Source organism: Lepidochelys olivacea, assembly GCF_965140295.1.
Source record: "Lepidochelys olivacea isolate rLepOli2 genome assembly, chromosome: 4".
Taxonomy (NCBI): domain Eukaryota; kingdom Metazoa; phylum Chordata; order Testudines; family Cheloniidae; genus Lepidochelys; species Lepidochelys olivacea.
The window spans coordinates 34,840,627-34,861,381 of record NC_140414.1 but is presented as its reverse complement, the minus strand read 5'-3'; the positions used below and the strand labels follow the sequence as shown (position 1 = coordinate 34,861,381).

General features: G+C 41.5%; 1 protein-coding gene and 1 long non-coding RNA gene across 6 annotated transcripts in view; one reads left to right on the top strand and one right to left on the bottom strand.

Annotated features, from left to right (window-relative positions):
• Window positions 1-20,755, bottom strand: part of BANK1 (B cell scaffold protein with ankyrin repeats 1) — a 304,009-nt gene that overhangs the window by 49,083 nt on the left and 234,171 nt on the right. Inside the window, exons 9-10 of the mRNA XM_084625875.1 lie at window positions 11,902-11,998; window positions 9,550-9,873 (exon numbers count right to left, since the gene is read on the bottom strand). Of these exons, the coding sequence (XP_084482001.1) occupies window positions 9,550-9,873; window positions 11,902-11,998 (421 nt within the window). The remainder of the gene's footprint in view (window positions 1-9,549; window positions 9,874-11,901; window positions 11,999-20,755) is intronic.
• The window catches only part of LOC311519420, a 70,538-nt gene that overhangs the window by 12,850 nt on the left and 36,933 nt on the right, over window positions 1-20,755 (top strand). For 3 of the 5 annotated variants that reach the window (XR_014711274.1, XR_014711276.1, XR_014711277.1), the window contains exons 2-3: window positions 9,586-9,666; window positions 18,920-19,051. This is a non-coding gene — a long non-coding RNA (uncharacterized lncRNA). The remainder of the gene's footprint in view (window positions 1-9,585; window positions 9,667-18,919; window positions 19,052-20,755) is intronic. The other 2 variants (XR_014711273.1, XR_014711275.1) reach the window with 1 other exon arrangement.

Here is a 20,755-nt window from a genome sequence, read left to right as displayed (position 1 = left end):
CAGTTGCCCCAATTCGCCGTACCCATTTGTACACCTTGGGCTCTGATGAAAGGGTCTCCAGATGTACTTTTACAGCTCATGACATACAGTTCCATTGTATATCATCTTTTGTAATTCATGCCAATGCCTTAAAAAAAAAAAAAAGGTTTCCTGAGCCTTTGCTTCCACCTTCCATATTCCCCATATTCCACACATTGTGTTTTCTGGCTGCCCAGAATTGCATTCACTTTCTATTTAAAAAGCTGAGGCAGAATTAATAATATCCCAGATTTCATTTTTTAGACAGCAATATATTAGAAGCTTGTGCAGAGAAAATGATATTAAAAGCAGCAGCTGGTAGATGTTTCATTTTTAAATCAGTGGTTTTAAAAATACTTGGACAGATGTCACAAACATACTTAGCACAATTTATTAATGAGGGATTCTGAGGCCACAAAATGACGAATGTTTACATTTGTCTATTGCTGTCTACCTACTGTCCCCAAACAAACAGAAGATCCCCTAGTAGGTTTTAGTAGTGAATTGTGGTTCCCTTCATGTTGTTGTGGTCCCCTGCGTATGTCTCTTAATGCTTAAAACCGTTCTGCTGCTAATTAGAGTGAGAAACATTTTGTGTGTCTTGGGGACTACATCAGGTGAATAAATTTTAAAAGTGATACCATGTTCATGTAAACCAGCTATATAATTATCACTTACTATGTTCTCTGGGTTTCTTATATATAAAATATATTGTAAAACATCTACTGTGGTGGATAAAAAGTCTGCAACATTCTATACTTAATGTGAGAAATAATCTGTTTCCATGTTTCTATCTCAGTGGGCATTTTCATTCTCGGAACTCCAATAGGGGGCACTCTTATGCCATCAACAAAAAAACCAAACCCTCTCTTTGAAAAAGGGCTGAGCACTAGAATGCCTTTTATCTATTCCTAAGCAATACCTGCAGTAAATGGCTGACTAAAAATGTGTAGCGATGACTCGTTACAGTTTCTCTTTGAAAAGAAACTATCATCCTAATTTAGAGAAGATCCTCATATGTTATTTTCCTTTTCCCCATCCCCAGAAAGCTGTAATGATGAAACCAAAGCTAATACTTCATGAAAACACAGCACGTTTTAAATGAAGGATTCATATAGGAATTGTTTCAGAGGCACCTTACATTACCCCTAGGTTGTTAACTGTCTGTGCTCTGTATGTCCATATCTACCTATCTGTTCAGGTCAATATTTATGTTTTATAGGCATGAGACAGAGATGGAAGCATTACTAATGCATGGTGTAGCCACATATGAATTATGCAGGTTAATCCAAATTTATACCAAGAAATTCTTTATTCCAAGTCTACCCCTCTCATGTATGTAGCTACTGAGAACAGGGGGTATTGCAAGAGAAGTAAGGGGCATTTGGGGGTCATGGTGACAGTGCACCACTTTATGGTAAGTAGATGTGCTTATAATTTGTAATCTTTACTTTTTAATATATGAATATAAATGTGTAGCATCCTGTATGAAACCAGGTTTCAGAGTAACAGCCGTGTGAGTCTGTATTTGCAAAAAGAAAAGGAGTACTTGTGGCAGCTTAGAGACTAACCAATTTATTTGAGCATAAGCTTTCATGAGCTACAGATCACTTCATCAGATGCATATGAAACCAGCTTTTTTCTTTCACGTTAGAGGACTGGAGCAAATCCCACTGGAACAAAACAACCCCCCCCCCATATCCTGGAGAACAGAAAGCTCTAAAACATGTAGCCATTCAGATACCATGAAGATGGTGATAGATTAGATAGAAAAGACTATACAATATAGTGGGGTGGGGAGACTATGGAGTGTAAATTGTGAAGGAAGTAAGGATCTAGGAAATAGGTAATCTGTAAACCCAGATGATTAGAGGTGAGAGGCAACCTAGGCAGTGGAAAGGAGCTAGGCCAAACTCAAAATGGCTGCCAACATTATTGCACAATAGCCAGGGTTTATTTATTCATACTGAACAAAATCCTGAAGTCCTTATTCAGAAAAAATAAAGAACAGATAATTACCCTACGGTAACTGTGAGTCTTCTAGACCAGTGGGTTCAACTTTTTCTCATTTACGGACCCCTAAAATATTTCAAATGGAGATACAGGCCCCTTTGGAAATCTTAGACATAGTCTGTGGACCCCCAGGTCCATGAAACACAGTTTGAAAACCACCATTCTAGAAGGGGACTGTGAATCCCACTCTAGGCGCACACGTGACCCATGTGCATAAGACTGGATTTTTTTTGCTAGCAGTGTCCATCGGGGTTGTGCATTCACCCTGTATCTCCTCATGCTCTCATGTGATGACATAAAGAGTGGGGAGACCAGGACCCTCCCTCATTTTCTTTCCAGTATGAAGCTCATGTTTGTTGAAGTCTCTTAAAGTGGGAACAGAGGGCAGGTCATGGGTTCCACACTGACTAAAACAACTAGAAGAACCACAGTTCCTGTAGGGTAACCGTTCTTCTTCAGGTGGCCTGGGCATATTTCCACTTGAGGCTCCAGGCATCTGCACCATGAGCTTCCAGAGCACTCTGGACAGCAGTGTTCTCTGGGCCCGCTTGTCCTTCAATTCCCCAGTCCTGAAGGGTTTGAGGGTATAAAAAAGGTATAAAAGGGGAAATGCAGTTCTTTTCTAAACACCGATGGTGCAGCAAGCTTGGACCACAGCATCTTCTATGCTTTCCTTGACAGTTTTTGTTTTTTCTTTTTCTGCCCTTTGGAGGCAAAATGTGTTTAGAGTTATGTCATAGGGCAAACCCAACTGGAGAGCCCTCCAGCAGCAGGCCATGGCACAACAAAGGAACATGCCTCAGTTTCCCTCCTTCACTGGTTCTCAGAAATAGTCCCAACGGTCTTATCAAGTACAAATATAGCTCTCACAGTGTTAATTTATTACAGGGTTCCCATGCACATAAATCATAACAAAGCAAGTCCCCAGCTCATCAATAAACAGCCCCAGCTTGTCTCACTACATCTCTCACCACACCTTGTCCCCAGCCTTCAGCCCACTTCAGCCTTCTCTGGGCATAACTCTCTAGCTCAGGAAAGTCAGCAGGTCGGTTGGTCGGTCGGTCGGTCGGTCGGTCGGTCTCTCTCTCTCTCTCTCTCTGCTGGCTTCCGGGCAATTCCCCACTCTTTCCAGAGAAGGTCTACAGAGCTTTCTGCTCTCTACAGGGTTTTCCCAAGGCAACTCCCTGCTGCTCCTTCAGGGCCCAGGTGTTCTCTTTTAAGCCTAAGTGGGGGTCTGCTGACCAGTAACAGCTGCACTGGCAACTGCCCTCTGGTTAGTTTGTCAGTTTGTCTTTTAAAAGAAAAGAGGAGCTGCCCCTCTGGTACAGACTTGGTCTGAAGCCACAGGAGTCACCTCACACACGCCTACTGTTGTGGGTGGCTTCTCAGGCCCAGTTGACTAAGTTGGCAGTGAATAAAGTCCAGCATCTGCTTTTAAGAATGTCTTACAGGAGTGAATTTGCCTGCCGCCCCATCCCTGCTCATAGGGGAGGCATCTCAGGTTGGCCACTGTTAAAGTCCCTGGCCTAGGAGACCTAACTATATGCCTAAAGTGGCTCTCTGGCCATTGGATCCAGTTTCCAAAAGCTATGGATCCGCAAACTGGATCTGGACCTGGGGGCCATCCAGGGATCTGGTGCTGCAAAACACGGATCTGGATCTAGCAGCAAAACATGAATCTGAGGCTGCAAAACCCAGATCCAGATCTGGCAGCCATACATAGATCCAGGAGCCACAAAACCTGGATTCTGATCCAGCAGCCAATCATAGATCTGGGAGCCACAAAACCCTGAGTGGATCCACAACAGGGCATAGATACCACAACAGGGCATAGATACCCCCCCCCCCAAAGCTGCATATAGATCTCTGACTTGTATTAATTTGTTCTGAAAATGGTATAAATACAAGTTAAATTCTTTCCCAATGGGGATAATGTTCTTGTTTAGGGTTCTGAGCCAAAGGCTAAGAAGCCTGGTCTTTCCATCTTCTGCAGACCACTAGAATGCCGGTATATCCTTGCACCTCATTTACATTCAAGAAGGCAAGGATCAAATTTTGCATATTCAGAGAACTTTGTCACTATTTATATGGGGCCAAAACGCATCTATAAGTTTCCCAAAGCCTTGGGAAGATGGTGCTGACACAAGAGGAATCAGTCTGTCATGGTCCAAAGGTTGTCCATGTCATGACACACTGACAATATCCTGTAAAATCTGAACAAACCTTATGGGATTAAGATAAACCTTACTGAGTTAGGGTTAATACCTTTGGGATGCATTGTATTAAAATGCAATTGTGTATGTATTATTCTGGCATTGTAAGTACCTTCTCTTGTAGGGAGGTGGGATGCTACTGAACTTCCTCTGTTATCAACCCTTTGAAACCACTCCCCTGGACAGAGATGCATATACTAATTCAGACTGGATTCTCCAGGGACCAATAGACAAAGAAAGGTTTCAGAGTAACAGCCGTGTTAGTCTGTATTCGCAAAAAGAAAAGGAGTACTTGTGGCACCTTAGAGACTAACCAATTTATTTGAGCATGAGCTTTCGTGAGCTACAGCTCCCTTTCCACGGTATGCATCCGATGAAGTGAGCTGTAGCTCACGAAAGCTCATGCTCAAATAAATTGGTTAGTCTCTAAGGTGCCACAAGTACTCCTTTTCTTTTAGACAAAGAAAGGGTTTTTGGATGAATAGCCTGGTTTTATACTGTCTCAGGACCTGCTTCCTGATCCAGCAAACAGACAGGTCCATGGAGGGCCCCAACCCTTAGTTGGAAGGACTGGACCACGGAGGTCACAGAGGACATTGTGCTTGTTCTGAGCTGAAGCTGTGATAAACTGGTGAGCACAAGGAATCCTGGGAGGGAGGGGAGGGTCTGAAGGACTGGTCCTGCCAAAATCCATGTTAGGAGTAGGGTTAACTCTGGTAAGCTTATTAGCATACATGTAGGTTCTTTTATTGTTTTCTCTGTAATGCTTTTTACCTTAAGAATAAAGTAGACTTATACAGGAAGTGCTGTGTGGCAATTACACCTGTCAACCATCTCTAAAGAGAAAGTCAGCAGGTGCCCCCGAGCAACCTGTCAGTGCTGGGAAATGCACTGTGAAGGCAGGGAACTGTGCAGTCTGGAAACAGCCCAATCAGAAGGGAGAGAGATGGGGGTCTCCACCCAGAAAGGCAACAGATGGGGAGCTGGAAGCCCGAGGGCGGGTGCTCTTGCTGCACAACTGACAGGAGAAAGGCCATGTCCACCGCATGCCCTCAAGCTTTCTTCATCACACCACGCTGCATGACAGATACTGCAGCTACATATGTTGTTTTTAGCAAAAAAAATTCCTACAATTAAAACTTAACTTGGGGGAGGGAGAAGATTGATCTATTCACTCTTGACCTGGCATCCAGAGCTGATGCTTGTTCTGGCCATTCTGCAGTCCTTGTTTACCTAGAACTCCTCAGCCCACTTTCCTGGGGGTTGTGCTGCTTGTTAACTCCCACAAGTGGGAATATGCAGAGACCACTCAACAACGAAATGAAGGTTACTTACCTGTAACTGGAGTTCTGCAAGAGGAGTCTCTGCATGTTCACACTCCCTGCCCATCTTCCCTGCTTCTTTGGAGTCTCAGGGCAAGAATTTCCAAATTAGTGGAAGGAGCTGAGGGGTGGTTGGGGCCACTCTCCACTTTTACACCATTAGAACCCTCCAGGATCAGAGGAAAAGGGAGGAGAGAGGGGCCACAATGGATACTCCTGTTCAGACGGTTCCAGAAGTTTGTGGTGCAGGCACCTTGATCCCACAAATGGGAATATGCAGAGGCTCCCTCAAAGAAGTAAGTTTAATTTCTTTCTTCTTTGCGAATGTGTCATTGTGAATCCCACTGTATGTGACTGGCAAGCAGTATCTTCTTCTGGATAGTGGGTACCCTGGCACTGGAACTAAGGGTGCTGGGGGTGCTGCCGTACTCCCTGGCTTGAAGTGCTTTCCATTATATCCTGGGGTTTACAGTTTGGTTCAGTGGCTCTCAGCACCCCCATTATACAAATTGTTCCAGTGCCCCTACGTGGGTATGAAGTGTATGATCTGTGCTAATCAAATAAAATTAAATAAAAATGAAGTACTGCTCTTCGGAACTTGGCATCTGCCCTGGCTGCATGTCAAGTGCATAATGTTTAAAGAAGGTCAGTGGGTTTGTCCATGTAGCTACCTTACAGATCTGTGAGACTGACACATTTCTGACAAATGCCGACTTGCTCGCTTGAGCTCTGGTGAAGTAAGTCTTGACATTCACATATGTGGCTCACCAACCAGCTAGTAACAAGTGGAAATGCATTGTGTAATCCACTTGGAGAGTCCCCGTGGAGAGATCACCTCGCCTTTCAATACACAAAGAAACAGTGAGAGCGCTGCAAGGGCTCACTCCTCTTTAAGTATTAAAATAGAGCTCTGGAAATGGCAAATCCTCTTATGGCTTGCATTTCATGAGGAATTCCCTAAGCTTGAAGACGGGATGCCCTCCTCACTAATGCCACAATGGCTGTGGATCTAGCTACATCCATTGTGGATTGCAGGGACATATTTGCCACCAATTGTCCATCTTTTCCAATGTCTTTAAGCTCCTCTCAAGCCTTGAGAGAGGGAGCTTGTTGATAAATAGCATTGCTCTGTCCCATGTAAGAAACTCTCATTTGTCTAGGAGAGTCTGGCAATTAGGAACCACTCACTGATGTGATATAGAGATAGCAGATCCAATCATTTGGGATTTTATGCATATTCTTGGCCAAATGCAATTTTTCTTGGATGACTGAGACCACTAGAGTTTGGGATTAGGGTAAGAATAAAAATACTTGAACCTGGAAAGTGGCACCTGGTATCTTTTCTTGATACATTTTGTTGTTAGTGATACAGTGGCTAGCAGTTGCCACGGAGTTCATGCTGGATCTAGCAATGCCACATTTATGGGGAAGGTGAAGATAGGAAAATGAATAGCTTGTGAGATTTTTCAGATATGACTGAAGTCTGGATCTCCAGTGTGTCTGTGATCCATATCAGGAGCTCTTGGAATGCTTTGAAATCATTCAGCATTGGTATCAATGCTGAGGTGACCACCTTGCTGGTTGATGATGAGGAAAGGTCTTTGAGGGGCAATGCCAGATGCTGATGGATTTGTGCCTACAGGTCCCGCTCCTCCTGGTACTCTGGGGGTCTGCAGCCTTGCCAGTTAGGCTGCCAGAGAGGGAGATCTTCTGTTTCTTGATGGAGAAGAGTGGCTCCTTCAGGCCTGTGAAGGAGGGCCGTTTATCCCAAGAAGGGCCAGACTGGTATCCCGTATGAATACAGGTGGTTGGAAGGTTGCTGACAGGACCAATACCAGTCCTGATGCAGTGGCTGAGCTCTGAAGAACTCTTACAGTTTTTCAGACTCTTACAGTTCAGTGACCCTAAGGGGGAAATTGGTGAGGTGTGCCCCAGTGATGATGAGTATGTGTCCTCCATAGGCAGTGCCAGTGGGTATAGTGCCGCCACTGGGTAGGGGTGCAGGTGCTTCTGTCAGTACCAGTGCACATCTCAGGGAGGTTGACCATTCTGCAGTCCACAACTGTTCCCCCATAATACCAAGGTAGGAGTTGGCAGTGGGGTCCAGAACCAAGGAATTCTGCTGCACTGTAGTTTGCTCCTTTTCACTCATCTTCAGAGCTGGGAGAGTTTGAGGATTTATCCCTGATGCTTTCCTGTGTGTCTCTACATGAGAGGACACTGAGTTCTTCCTCAAGATCCTGCCTCAGCATTCTAGGTAGCTTCTTTCAGTGACCCGGTCTGATGTCTGAGGTTTTGCTGTCCATGGCCCTGGTTCTGGTCAGTGTTAATGTAGCCAGTGCTGTGGTCAGTGTTGGTGATGGTTCCTCACATGGTGCTGACTTCTCTGCTGAAGCCTTAGGTATCATCTGTCCCCTTGATGGAGCACAAGAAGGTGAAGTTTTGGCTACCATAGTAGTTTGAGCCCAGATCTTCTGACTCCAATGCCACTCTCATGGATTATTGTAAAAGATGGAGTTTGAGTTTCGCATCTCACGATTTTTTGGTTCAGGCAGCAAAAGAAAGGCAAACTAGAATGTGGAATTTACCCTGGCAGAAAAGGCACATGCTGTACCCATCTTTAAGTGGAATTAGTGCATCACTGGTTGGGCACAGCTGGAAGCCTACAGGTTTTGAACCCACCAAGTTAAGGTCCTTTTCAGGGGAGTCGTGTGTGTGCATGTGCGTGTGTGTTTGTGTGTTTTCGTTCGTTCATCCAGGAGGGGTTAGACTGAAGAATTTATATCCAGCCAAGAATTATTCAGTCCAAGATGTTGTAAGAGACTGAAGGCAGCTCTGAAGTGTTTCAGAAGTTTAGATGAAGATATAATAATAGAGTTGTCAGCAGATAGGACACCACTAGGTTCTGTCCCATTGCCATGGATGGTCAGAGGAAAATGAGAGACCATCATGGGAGCATGAGGAGGCATAGGATTCATGCACAGCCCCAGTGGACACTGCTAGCAAAAAGAACCTGCTCTTGCGTGCCTGGGGAGCATGCACACCTACAGTGGAATCTACACTGACTCGTACTCACAGAAGAACCAGAGATTATGGTCAGAGTTCTCAGATTTTCATAATCTATTAAAGACAAACATTTGTGCAGCAAATTCAGAATGGACGTATCTGGATACTTACAGATAGTGTCTGCAAAGGACAAGTTGATTTTTGTTATTAGCTCAACATCTACATTTGGCATTTAAGGATTTGCTCTTTCCCATTTTTTTCCAATAGGAAAACTATCATGACCCTTCTAGAAGTGCCACCACAACATTTTTTATTTTTTTTGCCTTTCCATAGGGGGAATGCAAACTACAAAATTTAATTTTAGATTTTTGTTCCATGAGTCTGGTTTTAAAAAATCCATGTGACAGCCCTGTCACTGCATTAGGGTCATGATGTCAGCCCTTCATCAGGAATACCAAAACAGGAATACCAAGATCATTGTCCAATCTATAATTCAACAGAAGGCCACATTTCTACCACAATACTGGCTAGAACTTATACTTAATACAATATTGGGTTACTTTTCCCTATTAGAATGCATAAAGTAAATTCTATTAATTTTACCTGTGGCATTGCAAGCTTCGCAAACAAGCACCAATTTAAATGTAACTTAACTAACATCTTAATTCAGTATTGTGTCTAAAACCTTCCTTATAATTCTATGCACCATGTATTATTTTATGGATCTCTGAGATGCGTAGGAGGAAGAAAACTCAGCCTGGAACCAGTGCTCCACAGTCTACCATCACTACTCTATCTGTAGTACTGAGTGACTTACGCCTTGACTCAGCAACGCAATTAAGCACTTGTTTGTTTTGCTGAATCAGGGCCTTACTGACTAGCCAACCACCATTAGCCATGTCCATATAGAATCTCTACAGTGGCATTTAACAAGTATTACACATATGATGAAAAATTCTTTTTTGGTAAGACTATACCTTGTGAAAAGTAGTGAATATAATCTTGTTTTATAGTGGTAGATGGATCTCGAGGAGGTAGGGGTGGCTTGTCCAGGAAAAAAGAGTCTCTTCCACCCGCTTCAGGATCGTCATCAGGTATGCTGGCATATAAATTGTCGTCATCAAAGCTGCATGACTTTTCCTCTAAATTATTTTCTTCATCTTTCTTTTCTTCCACTCCATTGACTTCTTCAGCTTCCTCTTCCTTTTCTTCCTCCTTGTCCTCTTCCTTCTTGCCTGATTCCTCCCAGGCTTTCTGTCTGACTCCACACTGGTCTCCTGTGCTCTGTCTGTCTGTTAATGCTAAAGAATGCATTGTTTAATTTAAAATTTGCCAACTGGAAGCATTTTGTGTTTCACCGATTTCCATAAAAGTACCAGCACTGCCAATAAAACTTTTATGAACTAATACCGTGGAACGCTGTTAAATGTATAACTTCAGTGAATGGCTTTTAAAATATTTACCAAATGAACAGTGGAAGCTTTCATTATATCTTGCTACCTCAGAACACAACATATTCATGTATACAATAACATTAGGGCTTTTCAGAGTTATTGGGGTGGTTAGGCAATATGCACTATCCTTTCCCCACAATCTGTATTGCCTGATTTTCAAAGCAGCACAGCACACATGAGTTAGTAAAATATGTTAGAACTCATGCAGCTGTATCACTTATTTTTAATACACTATAGCTTGGCTGCTTATCATTTAACATTATTTAAAATGAAATAAATATTTCCCCTGGGATATGTGGTTTATAGTGAGCTTTATGGCTAGTGGCCTTTTGACCAAAAATAAGGATATAGTGGAGAAATACATAACAGTAAATTTTCAGCACTATGTACAGCATAAGGATTTAGCTAAAATAACAACTGGAAACCATGTAACTTATTCCCTCCATACCCTTTTAAAATTGTATCCATTTCTGGACATAGACATTATGAAGACCCTCCATTATTTCCAATATTAGAAGCATTTAACTTACATATGTTTCTATTCTTTTGCCAACCCTCTCAATTTTAACCCACAATTTATATGTTAATATATGTTTCACTTAGGGTGCATTTGAGATAGAAGTTTTCCAATAAATTCTTTCTTTTCCATTCCTGGTATTCCAAAAAAATTCTAGAACCCCCCCCAAAATACCTGACTACTTTGTACTGCCTCATGCCTGACAGAAAGATGAGTGCTTCTAAATATAATAGACAAACCCATCCATCACCATTTTTTCTCTTTGTAAAAAAGGCCAAATTATGGTCCCCTGAGTCAGTGGAATGCGGGTGGGTGGGGAAAACATCCGTAGCATGTGAGAAGTGTGAAAGGAAGCGTTACGTCTCTACAAGACAGAATGCCCCTAGAGGCACCAAGGGAAGTAGAAGGAGAAGCAGCTTTTGTTGCACCTTATTAAAGGATTCTTAGTTGTGAAGGATCTGTTATGAAGATTTGTCCCTAGTGCTGAGTACTTCAGTTCATTTCCTAATTGGACCATCATTTTTATATCCACATCCAGAACAGGGTAATGTTTGTGTGTCCCACCTAGAGCAGTAAGCACTAACAGTGCTAGCCAGACTTCTAGCCCTTCAAGTCAAATTATGGCTGCCCAGTGTCTAGGTGTGTTGGAGGAAGAGGATCATGATTTAGCCTGTAAGGAGCAACAATCTAATACAGAAAGTGAGACAACTGGGAAGATATCAAGAATCTAGTCAAATACAAATAGAATATGGGATGGCCTTTCTTACACAGTTATCATGGATCTGTGGCATAAGTGTCATTGCTAAATGCAAAAAAACCTGCAGCTCTTCCCTAACTGTCTTAGGTTCCCTTGCAAATCTCTGCCAACATTACTGAAACGTTAAGGGACAGGTCAATGTTTGTACAGATGTGAGAAGAGGAAGCTGAAAAGAGCCTCCCAATTGTGCTTCCATGCAGGATCTAATGACAAATGTAGGCACTGCCCTCCTCTAGCACAAGGGCTGCTCTCTGATAGAGCACAGGAGGGGTGGAGAGAAATGGGTCTGCCACTCTCCACATCAGCCCGCGGATCTGGGTGGCCACCAAGGGGAAAGCATGCTGCACCCCTTGAAAGAGTGTAGCAAAAGGTACGTTCCCCCATGGACCGGTGTTTAAAGGCATGACTGAGCCCTTAGGTCACACAGCTAAATGCTAAAAAGTCAGGAAATCTGCAAGTTAAGGTTGAGCATTTAACCATAACTTTGTCCTCTTGTGTGTGTATACACTCCCCTATAGTCTCTAGATACCACCATTTCTCAGTTAATACAACACAGTATGAAGGACATGGTACCTGAAACCTTTCAGACAATACGACTTACGAGAGGTAATGTGAGCGCCTGAGTTCAGCATGGCCACATAAATTCCATCTTCCTCCTCCTCCTCCTGATCACTGTCTTCATTATCGGTTATATTAATCTGGAAAGAAGATCAAGCAGAGCACATCTTTTGGTGATATTATCCATAAACACACCAGTGTAATGTGAAAGAAAAGAGCTTTTGCCCTGGGGAAAAAAAGAGTCAAATCCTTTTCTTTCAGTTCTGGGTAAAATGCCCTCATTTCATATTTTGCAGAGGTTCATTTGCCCTCAGTACTAATGCCTACTGATAAATTCCTTAAAATCCTTCTAAGGCGAAAACAGAGGCAGGATAGTAGTAGTGATATATGAATCTAACTCTGTTTACTCTGTATGTGTGTGCGTGCATGTGTGAGAATCAGTTTCCAATTGTGAAGTATGCATGGCGGGTGGATGGAAGGTGTGGACAGTAACAGATGAAAAGAGGGTCTGTGCGGCACTGTGGAGTAGACCAGAATGGCCAGGGTGCAACAATCTTTGGAGGGCTAATTGAAAATAGTAGACCACTGAGTGCATGCTGCGTGTGCACAGGAGACTAGAGGACCGGTCACACAACTGCAGGTATGTTAGCTGGGTCTGCCTTACTATCAAAGCAGAGCTATGTGCTTATTCTATCCTGCTTCTGAAAAAAACATTAAAGCTCTTGATTTTACAGTGTCCAAATTAACCTCAGTTGGAGGAGTTTCAGGCCCAGTGTTTGTAGTAACAATGTCCATAGTCTTTTCACCGTATTTATATAAGCAGGAGGATATATTAACTTCTGCCAATCTCTGACCAGACAAAGCAGAGTAGGATTACAGTCAGTTTTGGTTGTCCTCCACAGAAGAAGCTTGTATTCCTTCAAGGCCTGATTTTCAGTAAGATGTGTATGGAAATATATGTCTCCGTTGCACATACACAAATGTCTGATTAACATGCACACACTGCTGTGTAGGCATCCATCTAGCAATCATTAGTGCACAAAGCAGGACTCTCTAGAGGTATCTAGAGTCTTGCATCTTAAGGAGCTTCACAGTAGCTTGAACTCCCTGGGACCTGTATTACTAGCATGTGCCTAAAGGACACAACAGAGTCCTCAGTAGTCATTGATTAGAGACTTGAATGCTGAAAAGGAATATTAATCCCCTGCATTTGATTTCTGCCTACACAACAAAGTCCCTACCAACTTGAAAGCAGGAATTTAACAGTGTGCTCCATAAATCCTGCAGTTTGCAAGGAATCACTGCAAGCAGATATGCAATCAGCAGAGAGTCTTTGACTGAAGAGCTGGCCTTCTGCTCCTGGGTCTCTCTGCTTAACTTCCCTAGGATTATGCGGGGTTCAGAGTGAAGGCATGGGGTGAACTTCACCCAGTGAGCAGATCAAGAGGCACCAATCTGGGCCATCACTTATCACCGCTGACAGATCTTTGTAAAGTATAGGGAAAAGGGAAAATAAATATGAGAAATTTTGGGTTTCTCTGTGGGAACCAAGAGAGCATCTTTTCCCGCTGCAGCTGTGTATGGCAATCTCAAGAATGTTAGATCCAGTGCCCCGTGTTCCCTACCTCCTCCAAACAGTAAACACAATTTAAGGAATATGTCCAGGTCATGTGTCCCCATGAACAAAGCACTGGCCCTGTATGCTATGTCCATCTAATGTGTTTAGCAGTTTAAGAGTCTTATGCTCTGGCAGAACTTCCCCACTGTTCAATTGGTTCCCCCTAGTTTGGGGACATAGGACATCACTGCACTGATGTCTGACAAAACATGTATACGGAAGCCCTGAAATGAGACTTTTCCAGAATACAAAGTAGCTATAATCTGGGTTAATATGCACAATTTGTGCTAACAGCAGCATTAAACTGCAACCAGGGGGCTCTGACAAGTTCCATGGCCCACTGACCCTGTGATGAGCAACATGAAGCCACGATTTAGAGACATGACTCCTGAGGATCTGTGCAATGTGGGCCTAGAAAGGAGTGGAGTTTTAAAAACACTGAGTTCCCCTTCTGTGATGTTGGAGGCCTGCAAAAGGGAAACACTTCCCAGTTGTTTACCCTTAGCTTTGCAACCAGTAAGCACCTATGGATACGTATTTAATAGAGAATGCCCACAGGGAAGGCAGGAAATGGAGCTCTTGGAGTAGCTTTGCTAATTGCCTCTGGGAGATGGAGGGAGCAACCATTAACTCCTGGTACTTATTCATTATGGATCAATTTTTGATGAAGGAAATCCCACGAATCACAGAAAGCCTAAATGGGAGATATGATTAATGTAGACTTTTCTATATTTTCAAGAAACCCAAATTCCCTTCAAAGAGGACTGTGGCCATTATATAAGTCTTAGAAGCTCTTCTGACTGATGCAATGAAATTATTGTTTAAGTAAATACATCTTTTCACTTTTCTGGATTTTAGGGGGTGAGTAGCTTGACATAGTGCTGCTTTTCAGGAAAAGTTAACAAGTTTCCTGTAGTTGGGAGACATGGGAAAGCTGAGCAAATTGAGAAAAGTTTTACTTAGATCTGTTTTTCCTAGAAAATTCCCTTTGTAAACCTTGGGTGAAGTCATAGTTCCATTACAGTCAATGGCAAAACTCCCACTGACTTCAATGGGGCCAGGATTTTACTCTATTACTTTAAAGTCTTCGAGGCTGTCCTGATGAAATGGCTTGGCATTTAAGGGCTTTAGGTTCAAAACTGGATAGAATCCTCCAGTGACCTTGGGGAATACAAATATGAGACATATTCAGCCCATCTGAGGGTTTCTGCTTGGTATTACTTCTAAGGCAGAAAGCTCTATGGTCTCTCTTATCTCCTTTTACATCAAAGAGGTATAGCTCTGTAGACTTATTAGTGAAGGAGGGACCCTTTACTTTGGAATGGAGTTGAAATACAATTTTAGCCCTTCTGGCACACACTGTAGGACTTTTTGTGGGTCTTTCCCCTTTCCTCCATTTCAACCCAAAATTTTGTTTTGTTGGCAACGAGTTTGGCAATTAGAGGGAAAGAACTTCTGCTAGTGTCAACCGAGGGGCTGCCTCAAGAGGTCTGTGAAGATTTGAAACCCTTAGCTTGTAAATTAATAGGCAAGGTCTGCTTACCTGAGTCTGCACCCTACAGTAGTTGGATAGTCTTAGCTCAAGATGCAGCAGGCAGGTTAGAAATGAAAGGCCTCTAAGACACTGGATACTACCATGTGATTTCCTTCTTTTCTAAACCCTTCGCGTGCAGGGTTGGTTAGCCCAGCCATGGACTCGGAAATGTTGCCTTTTATTTTTTACCTCCTCAGTCCAGCTTTCCCTAGGTCTGAATCGCTCAAGGTAGAGAACTTATAAACCTCCATGTGACCACTGCCACCTGTCATTTCGGGGACCACTAATCTAGCAGTGGGCCTAGTCTGCCTCGGGACTGAGATCTGGGCACATTTGGCAAAGAAGAGAAGTCTCCCCATCTGCTGGGTTTCAGAGGGCAAATCTGGGCAAATAATGTTACTGAAATAACATTAGATGTGGTCTAAAACAAATAAAAGGTAGATAATATGCCTTATTCTTCTCTAACTTATCTCAGTGTAACTCAGTGGCATTCTCTCCTGTTTTATACTGGAGAGAAGAATGAAGTCCATTTGGAGTCTCAGAAGTAGGAAACATAGTTCTATTTTCACCATTGCTCCCTTAATGAAGAATCAGGCCTATTTCCTCACAATTTGATTTTACTTTCACTTCTGCTAAGGTTAAATGCCCCCTTTTAACATTATATGGTCGGGTATGGCTTTCTTTCAGTTATCCACTCTAACTGGCTAACTAAGCTTTATGTAGAGTAGTCACAAAAAAAAATTAAAAATCACACTGATAATTGAAATGTCAAAGCTGTTTCTTTTTTGCAGGGTTTGAAACTGATTTTTTCATTTTTTCTAAATTTTTAATTTTTGTAGCAAAATTGTTATCAGGACCATTATCAAACAATTTACAGCCATTTTGATGAGTTTCAATAATGTCTTCAATAAAGATTTCAATTTAAAACATAGTAAAATTAATGAAAAATGAAACAAAAAAATGAACTTTTTTTTTTTGCAAACTTTTTCATTTTCAAGAAAAGGTATTTTTCCATAAAAAACAACAAAAACACTTTGGTCAAAAAATTCTGACCATCTCAATGGTTGAGAAAGCCTCTTCTGGCTAGATCCTGTACAGATGTGGAGTGTTCCACATCTATGCACAGGCAAACAGCGATGAACTGAACAAAAGAAGCACAAGGGAATCAGATCCTGCATTAATGAAAGCACTACTGGCTACCACCACACTACACCTGCCTTGCAGACTGTGAGGGCAGCCCATAACAAAGCACCTCATTTACATGCTGATGATCATGCCTAAGGCCTCTTCACATCACAAACACCTCACTTTTTTTTTAACCCTGTATAGAGACCAAGGAGAGGCACTGGAGCGCAACAAGTCTGTACTCCCTTTTGTGCATTGCACAAGGACTTGGAAGAATCAAACCTTTCAAGTTTAAGTTAGGCCTTGGACAATGCATTGATTGAACACACACGGTTAATTCAATTGTTTCTTATCTGTTGGGCTTGATACTACCCATTATCCTGTTCCTTGATTAATCATTATAAAAATGGCATTTACAAACAAGGTTGAAAAGTCAATTATTTTTCAGTCTCTCCATAGTGTAATTAAACTTCTTCTGATGGTAGTTTCCAGAATCCCATGTGCTTCTGGCTCAGTTTATTGTACTTGATCAAACTGGCATTTTTAAAAAAAATGTAACATTCAATGGCTTTCAAACCTCAGCTATTCTTTCTACATATAATTATGGAATTCTTCATGCTACATAATAGCCTCCAAATTTCCCTGAAATGTGGCAATTATGAAAATGCACCATGGAACGAATCCTGAAGTCATCATTAGACCTAGGCAAAATATTTTTAAACTTTTTTTACTGAAAAATGCAGAGTTGGGTCGACTGAAGCATTTCTCAAACTCATGTTGACTTTGGTGAATTGTTTCAGTCAAAATGAAAAAAAGAAAAAAAAAAGGGAAATACTGAAATGAATGCTATTCAAAAATTTTGTACAAATGGAATGGGATACTGGGAATACAACAGGCATCCCCACAGCTTCCTCCTTCTCAGTTTTGTGCGTCTATCCTTTCATTTCCTTTGCTTTTATAGAGATGAAATATGCCTCAAAATAGAAGTCAGTCTCGAGTCAAAGAAAACACCTTGCTTGATCTGAAACAAATCTTTTCCAACTTTTTTAATTAATCAAAAATTCAGAAAAATGTTGTTTTCGGTTTGACCTGAACTCCAATTTTTTTCCCATAACAGGCAGCAAACCAAAACATCGGTTATTTGCCCATCTCTAGTTGTCATTCAGTTTTTACACAATTCTTATGTAAAATTCTCATTGACTCTTTCAGTGAGAGGTTTACTTTAGTAAGGAGTGAATAAAAACTGAGTTATAACATAAGAAATTGACTCCATAATATGACATTAAGCTAACTTTAGCAATATACTGGAAGATTTAAGATATGCTACGTATGGAATAATATGGAGCCATTTATTCATGCTGTGGGCTTTCAAAAAATCACATATTGTCAGGGAAAAATTAATAAAAATAATGTAATATTAGCCACCAATAAACCCCACAAAAGGTAATTCATCTTGTTTTTTTGTGGGCATGAGGAGCTGTCATAAATATAAAGGGAAGGGTAACCACCTTTGTGTATACAGTGTTATAAAATCCCTCCTGGCCAGAGGAAAAATCCTTTCACCTGTAAAAGGTTAAGAAGCTAAGGTAACCTCGCTGGCACCTGACCCAAAATGAACAACGAGGGGACAAGATACTTTCAAATCTGAAGGGAGGAGGGGGAGAGGCTTTTGTCTGTCTGTGTGTGACCTTTGCCGGGAACAGATCAAGGATGCAAGCTCTCCAACTCCTGTAAAGTTAGTAAGTAATCTAGGTAGAAAATGTGTTAGGTTTTCTTTGTTTTGGCTTGTAAATTTGCTGTGCTGGAGGCAATGTATATTCCTGTTTTTGTGTCTTTTTGTAACTTAAGGTTTTGCCTAGAGGGATTCTCTATGTTTTGAATCTGACTGCCTGTTAGATTATCTTCCATTCTAATCTTACAGAGTGTTTCTTTTATCTTTGTTTTGTTCTCCTAATAAAGTTCTGTTTTTTAAGAATCTGATTGGGTTTTTAGGGATCTAAAAGATCCAAGGCTGGTTTGTGCTCATCTTATTTATTCTCAAGCCTCCCCAGGAAAGGGGGTGTAGGGCTTGGGGGGATATTTTGGGGGAAGAAGTCTCCAAGTGGTCTCTTGAATGGACCAAAAAACCTTGAATGCAATCCAAATATTATATGATTTTATCTCTTTTGCAAGCCTGTTTCCAAGCTGCCAATTTGGAGTTGGCTCAGAGGTGGACAGGTTTTTGATCTACATTACTGGTAGGCCATGTTTTCCTTGTCCCCAAGCCAGAGATACTTTGAATATGTATACAACAGTATCAAATGAAAGAAGTCAAGCATGGTAATGAAGCACTAGGATTGTCACTGTGTCACAGTTGTTGGACATTTCATTTGTTTAATGGCAAAGAAGCAGCTGGCTTCTGTAATCTCATCCAAGCTGTAAACAGAGGACCCTGTATGCAAAACCAGCAATTTCCCACTAAGATTACCCTACATTATTATTAGAAAATAAGCATTATCTGCTAGAACAAACAGACAGGCACTTCTTGTTCATATTGTCTCTAACTACTTTTCTCACAAAAATATGGGGTCAAATTCTGCCTTCACTTACACCCATACCAGCCTAGCTGATCCATATAAATAGGCTGAGATTAAAAGAAATTTTTTCCATAAAAACAGAGACTTTGATTAAGCAGTAGAGATGAAAATCCAGTTTAACCCACAGCTTTCCATTTGAAATAAAGTAACAGTCTTGCAGGCTGAATTCAGAACTCACATATTTTCCCTTCTATATTTACAATTACAGTACAGTCCTGGATGCAACAAACACATGCACCTAAACTGAAAAGAGAAGCTTGAAGCTATCATCATCCTTGGGTCATCATGTAAACACAGAACAATATGGATAAGGTAAAGGAGCAGCATGGAAGAACCTCAGGTGTGAAAGGCAATGTATAAAGTATTTTAAACACATCTTTCCCATTCAGACCAGGGATAATCTGTTCTATTTGACTAGTATTATTCCAGTAACTTACTCCTTTCCCCTCCAAAGTCACTTATTTCCATGGGATGAAAACAACCAAAATAGAAAAAAGAGACAGTATGCAACATAAGCACATACAGTAAGCGTGCTTAAAATAGCAATTCCAGACTAGATATATTACTGGCTCCAGCAATATTCCCTCTACTTAAAATAGAGACTACAGCTAAAACTGGTCTCTCTCTCGAACTAGAATTAATCACCCAGTCTCACTTTGAATGTTGGGCATACCTTTTTTTGCTTTTTGTTTATGTGGACAGCTCCATTTGTTTTGTATAAAAGTATGGACATTTCCAGGAAACAGATCTCATTGAAACAAAACTGAAACTCTGCAATAATCCACAGAATCAAATTCTGTGTGCTGTTTCACTGTTATTTCATTGAGGTTCCATATGACAGCATATTGACATAAATGCCAATAACGGCTGTTTGAAATGATTGTGCTGTGAATGGACATTCTGTTTGTCACTGGCTCCTTCAGGAGTTTGGCTCAAATTAGTTTGGTTTTCATTCTGAGCACACAGATTCCCAAGTTTACACCCCCTCATCTCTATAGATTTATTTCTGCTACAGAAAGGAATGGAAGGCACAAACAGTGCTTATTTCCAAACTCCAGTTGTAATGAACTTTTCACAGCAGACCATTTTTCTGGGCTGTTCTTCTGTTTTAAGATATTACAATGTGTTCCTTGGAAGAAGGGAACACAGTAGAGTTCCCTTAAATCCTAATATAAATTTATGCAGTTATAGTGTGCCTGTCACCATACTATCCAGGCACAAATGCAAACTTTAGCTCAAAAGGAAGAAAACTTTTCAGTAGGCTTTCCTCAAAATTTTTGTTTACCAAAGGGGACTATATAAGCTTTTTCAGGCTCTTGGGCGGATACCAAAATAGTACGTACATGACGACAAATCTATGATCAGTGTTACAAATGAGATACTACTAGGTTAAGAGATGACAGAGTCCTACTCCTTATCATACTAACCTTTTGTACTCCTTTGAGCACCTTCAGCACTATCACTGCTTATGTCACTTCCATGTTTGTCCTTGGGGATTCAACAATGGGTGTGCCAGGCATCGTTTTGGTGTGAGAATCAGGGGGCTGCAGGTCTGGTAGCCTTGGCTGATATATAAAAAGAGGGCCAAATTCTGTTCTAACATCAGGACCATCAAGGGGATGCCTCTAGATTTACACCCGAGTGAGTGAGAACAGAATTTTGCTTCAATATGCTTTTGTAACAAGGGTTATTCTTTTGCAATCAGAACAATAGTACTAAAGTTTGCATAGCTGGCAGATGAGGTTCTAAGCTATGCATAGCAGACATTTTCTTTACCTCTTTAACTGGTAGCTATTCAACTGAGGCAATACCATTTCTGTGACAAATCAGTAAATAAAACTGGTAGAACTGATTAAGTGCACAGCACAGTGTACTGTAGTAGCTGTGGAAAAAGCTGTCAGTAGCAAAAAACCAAACCAAACCAAATCAATAAACCTTGATGTTACTGAAAGAATCCTGTTTGTAGCCAAAGAAATCTGGCAGCTGAATTAGGACACAGATGTTCTTTCTTATACAGGGAATCCTCTATTTCTCTAGGGAGAGC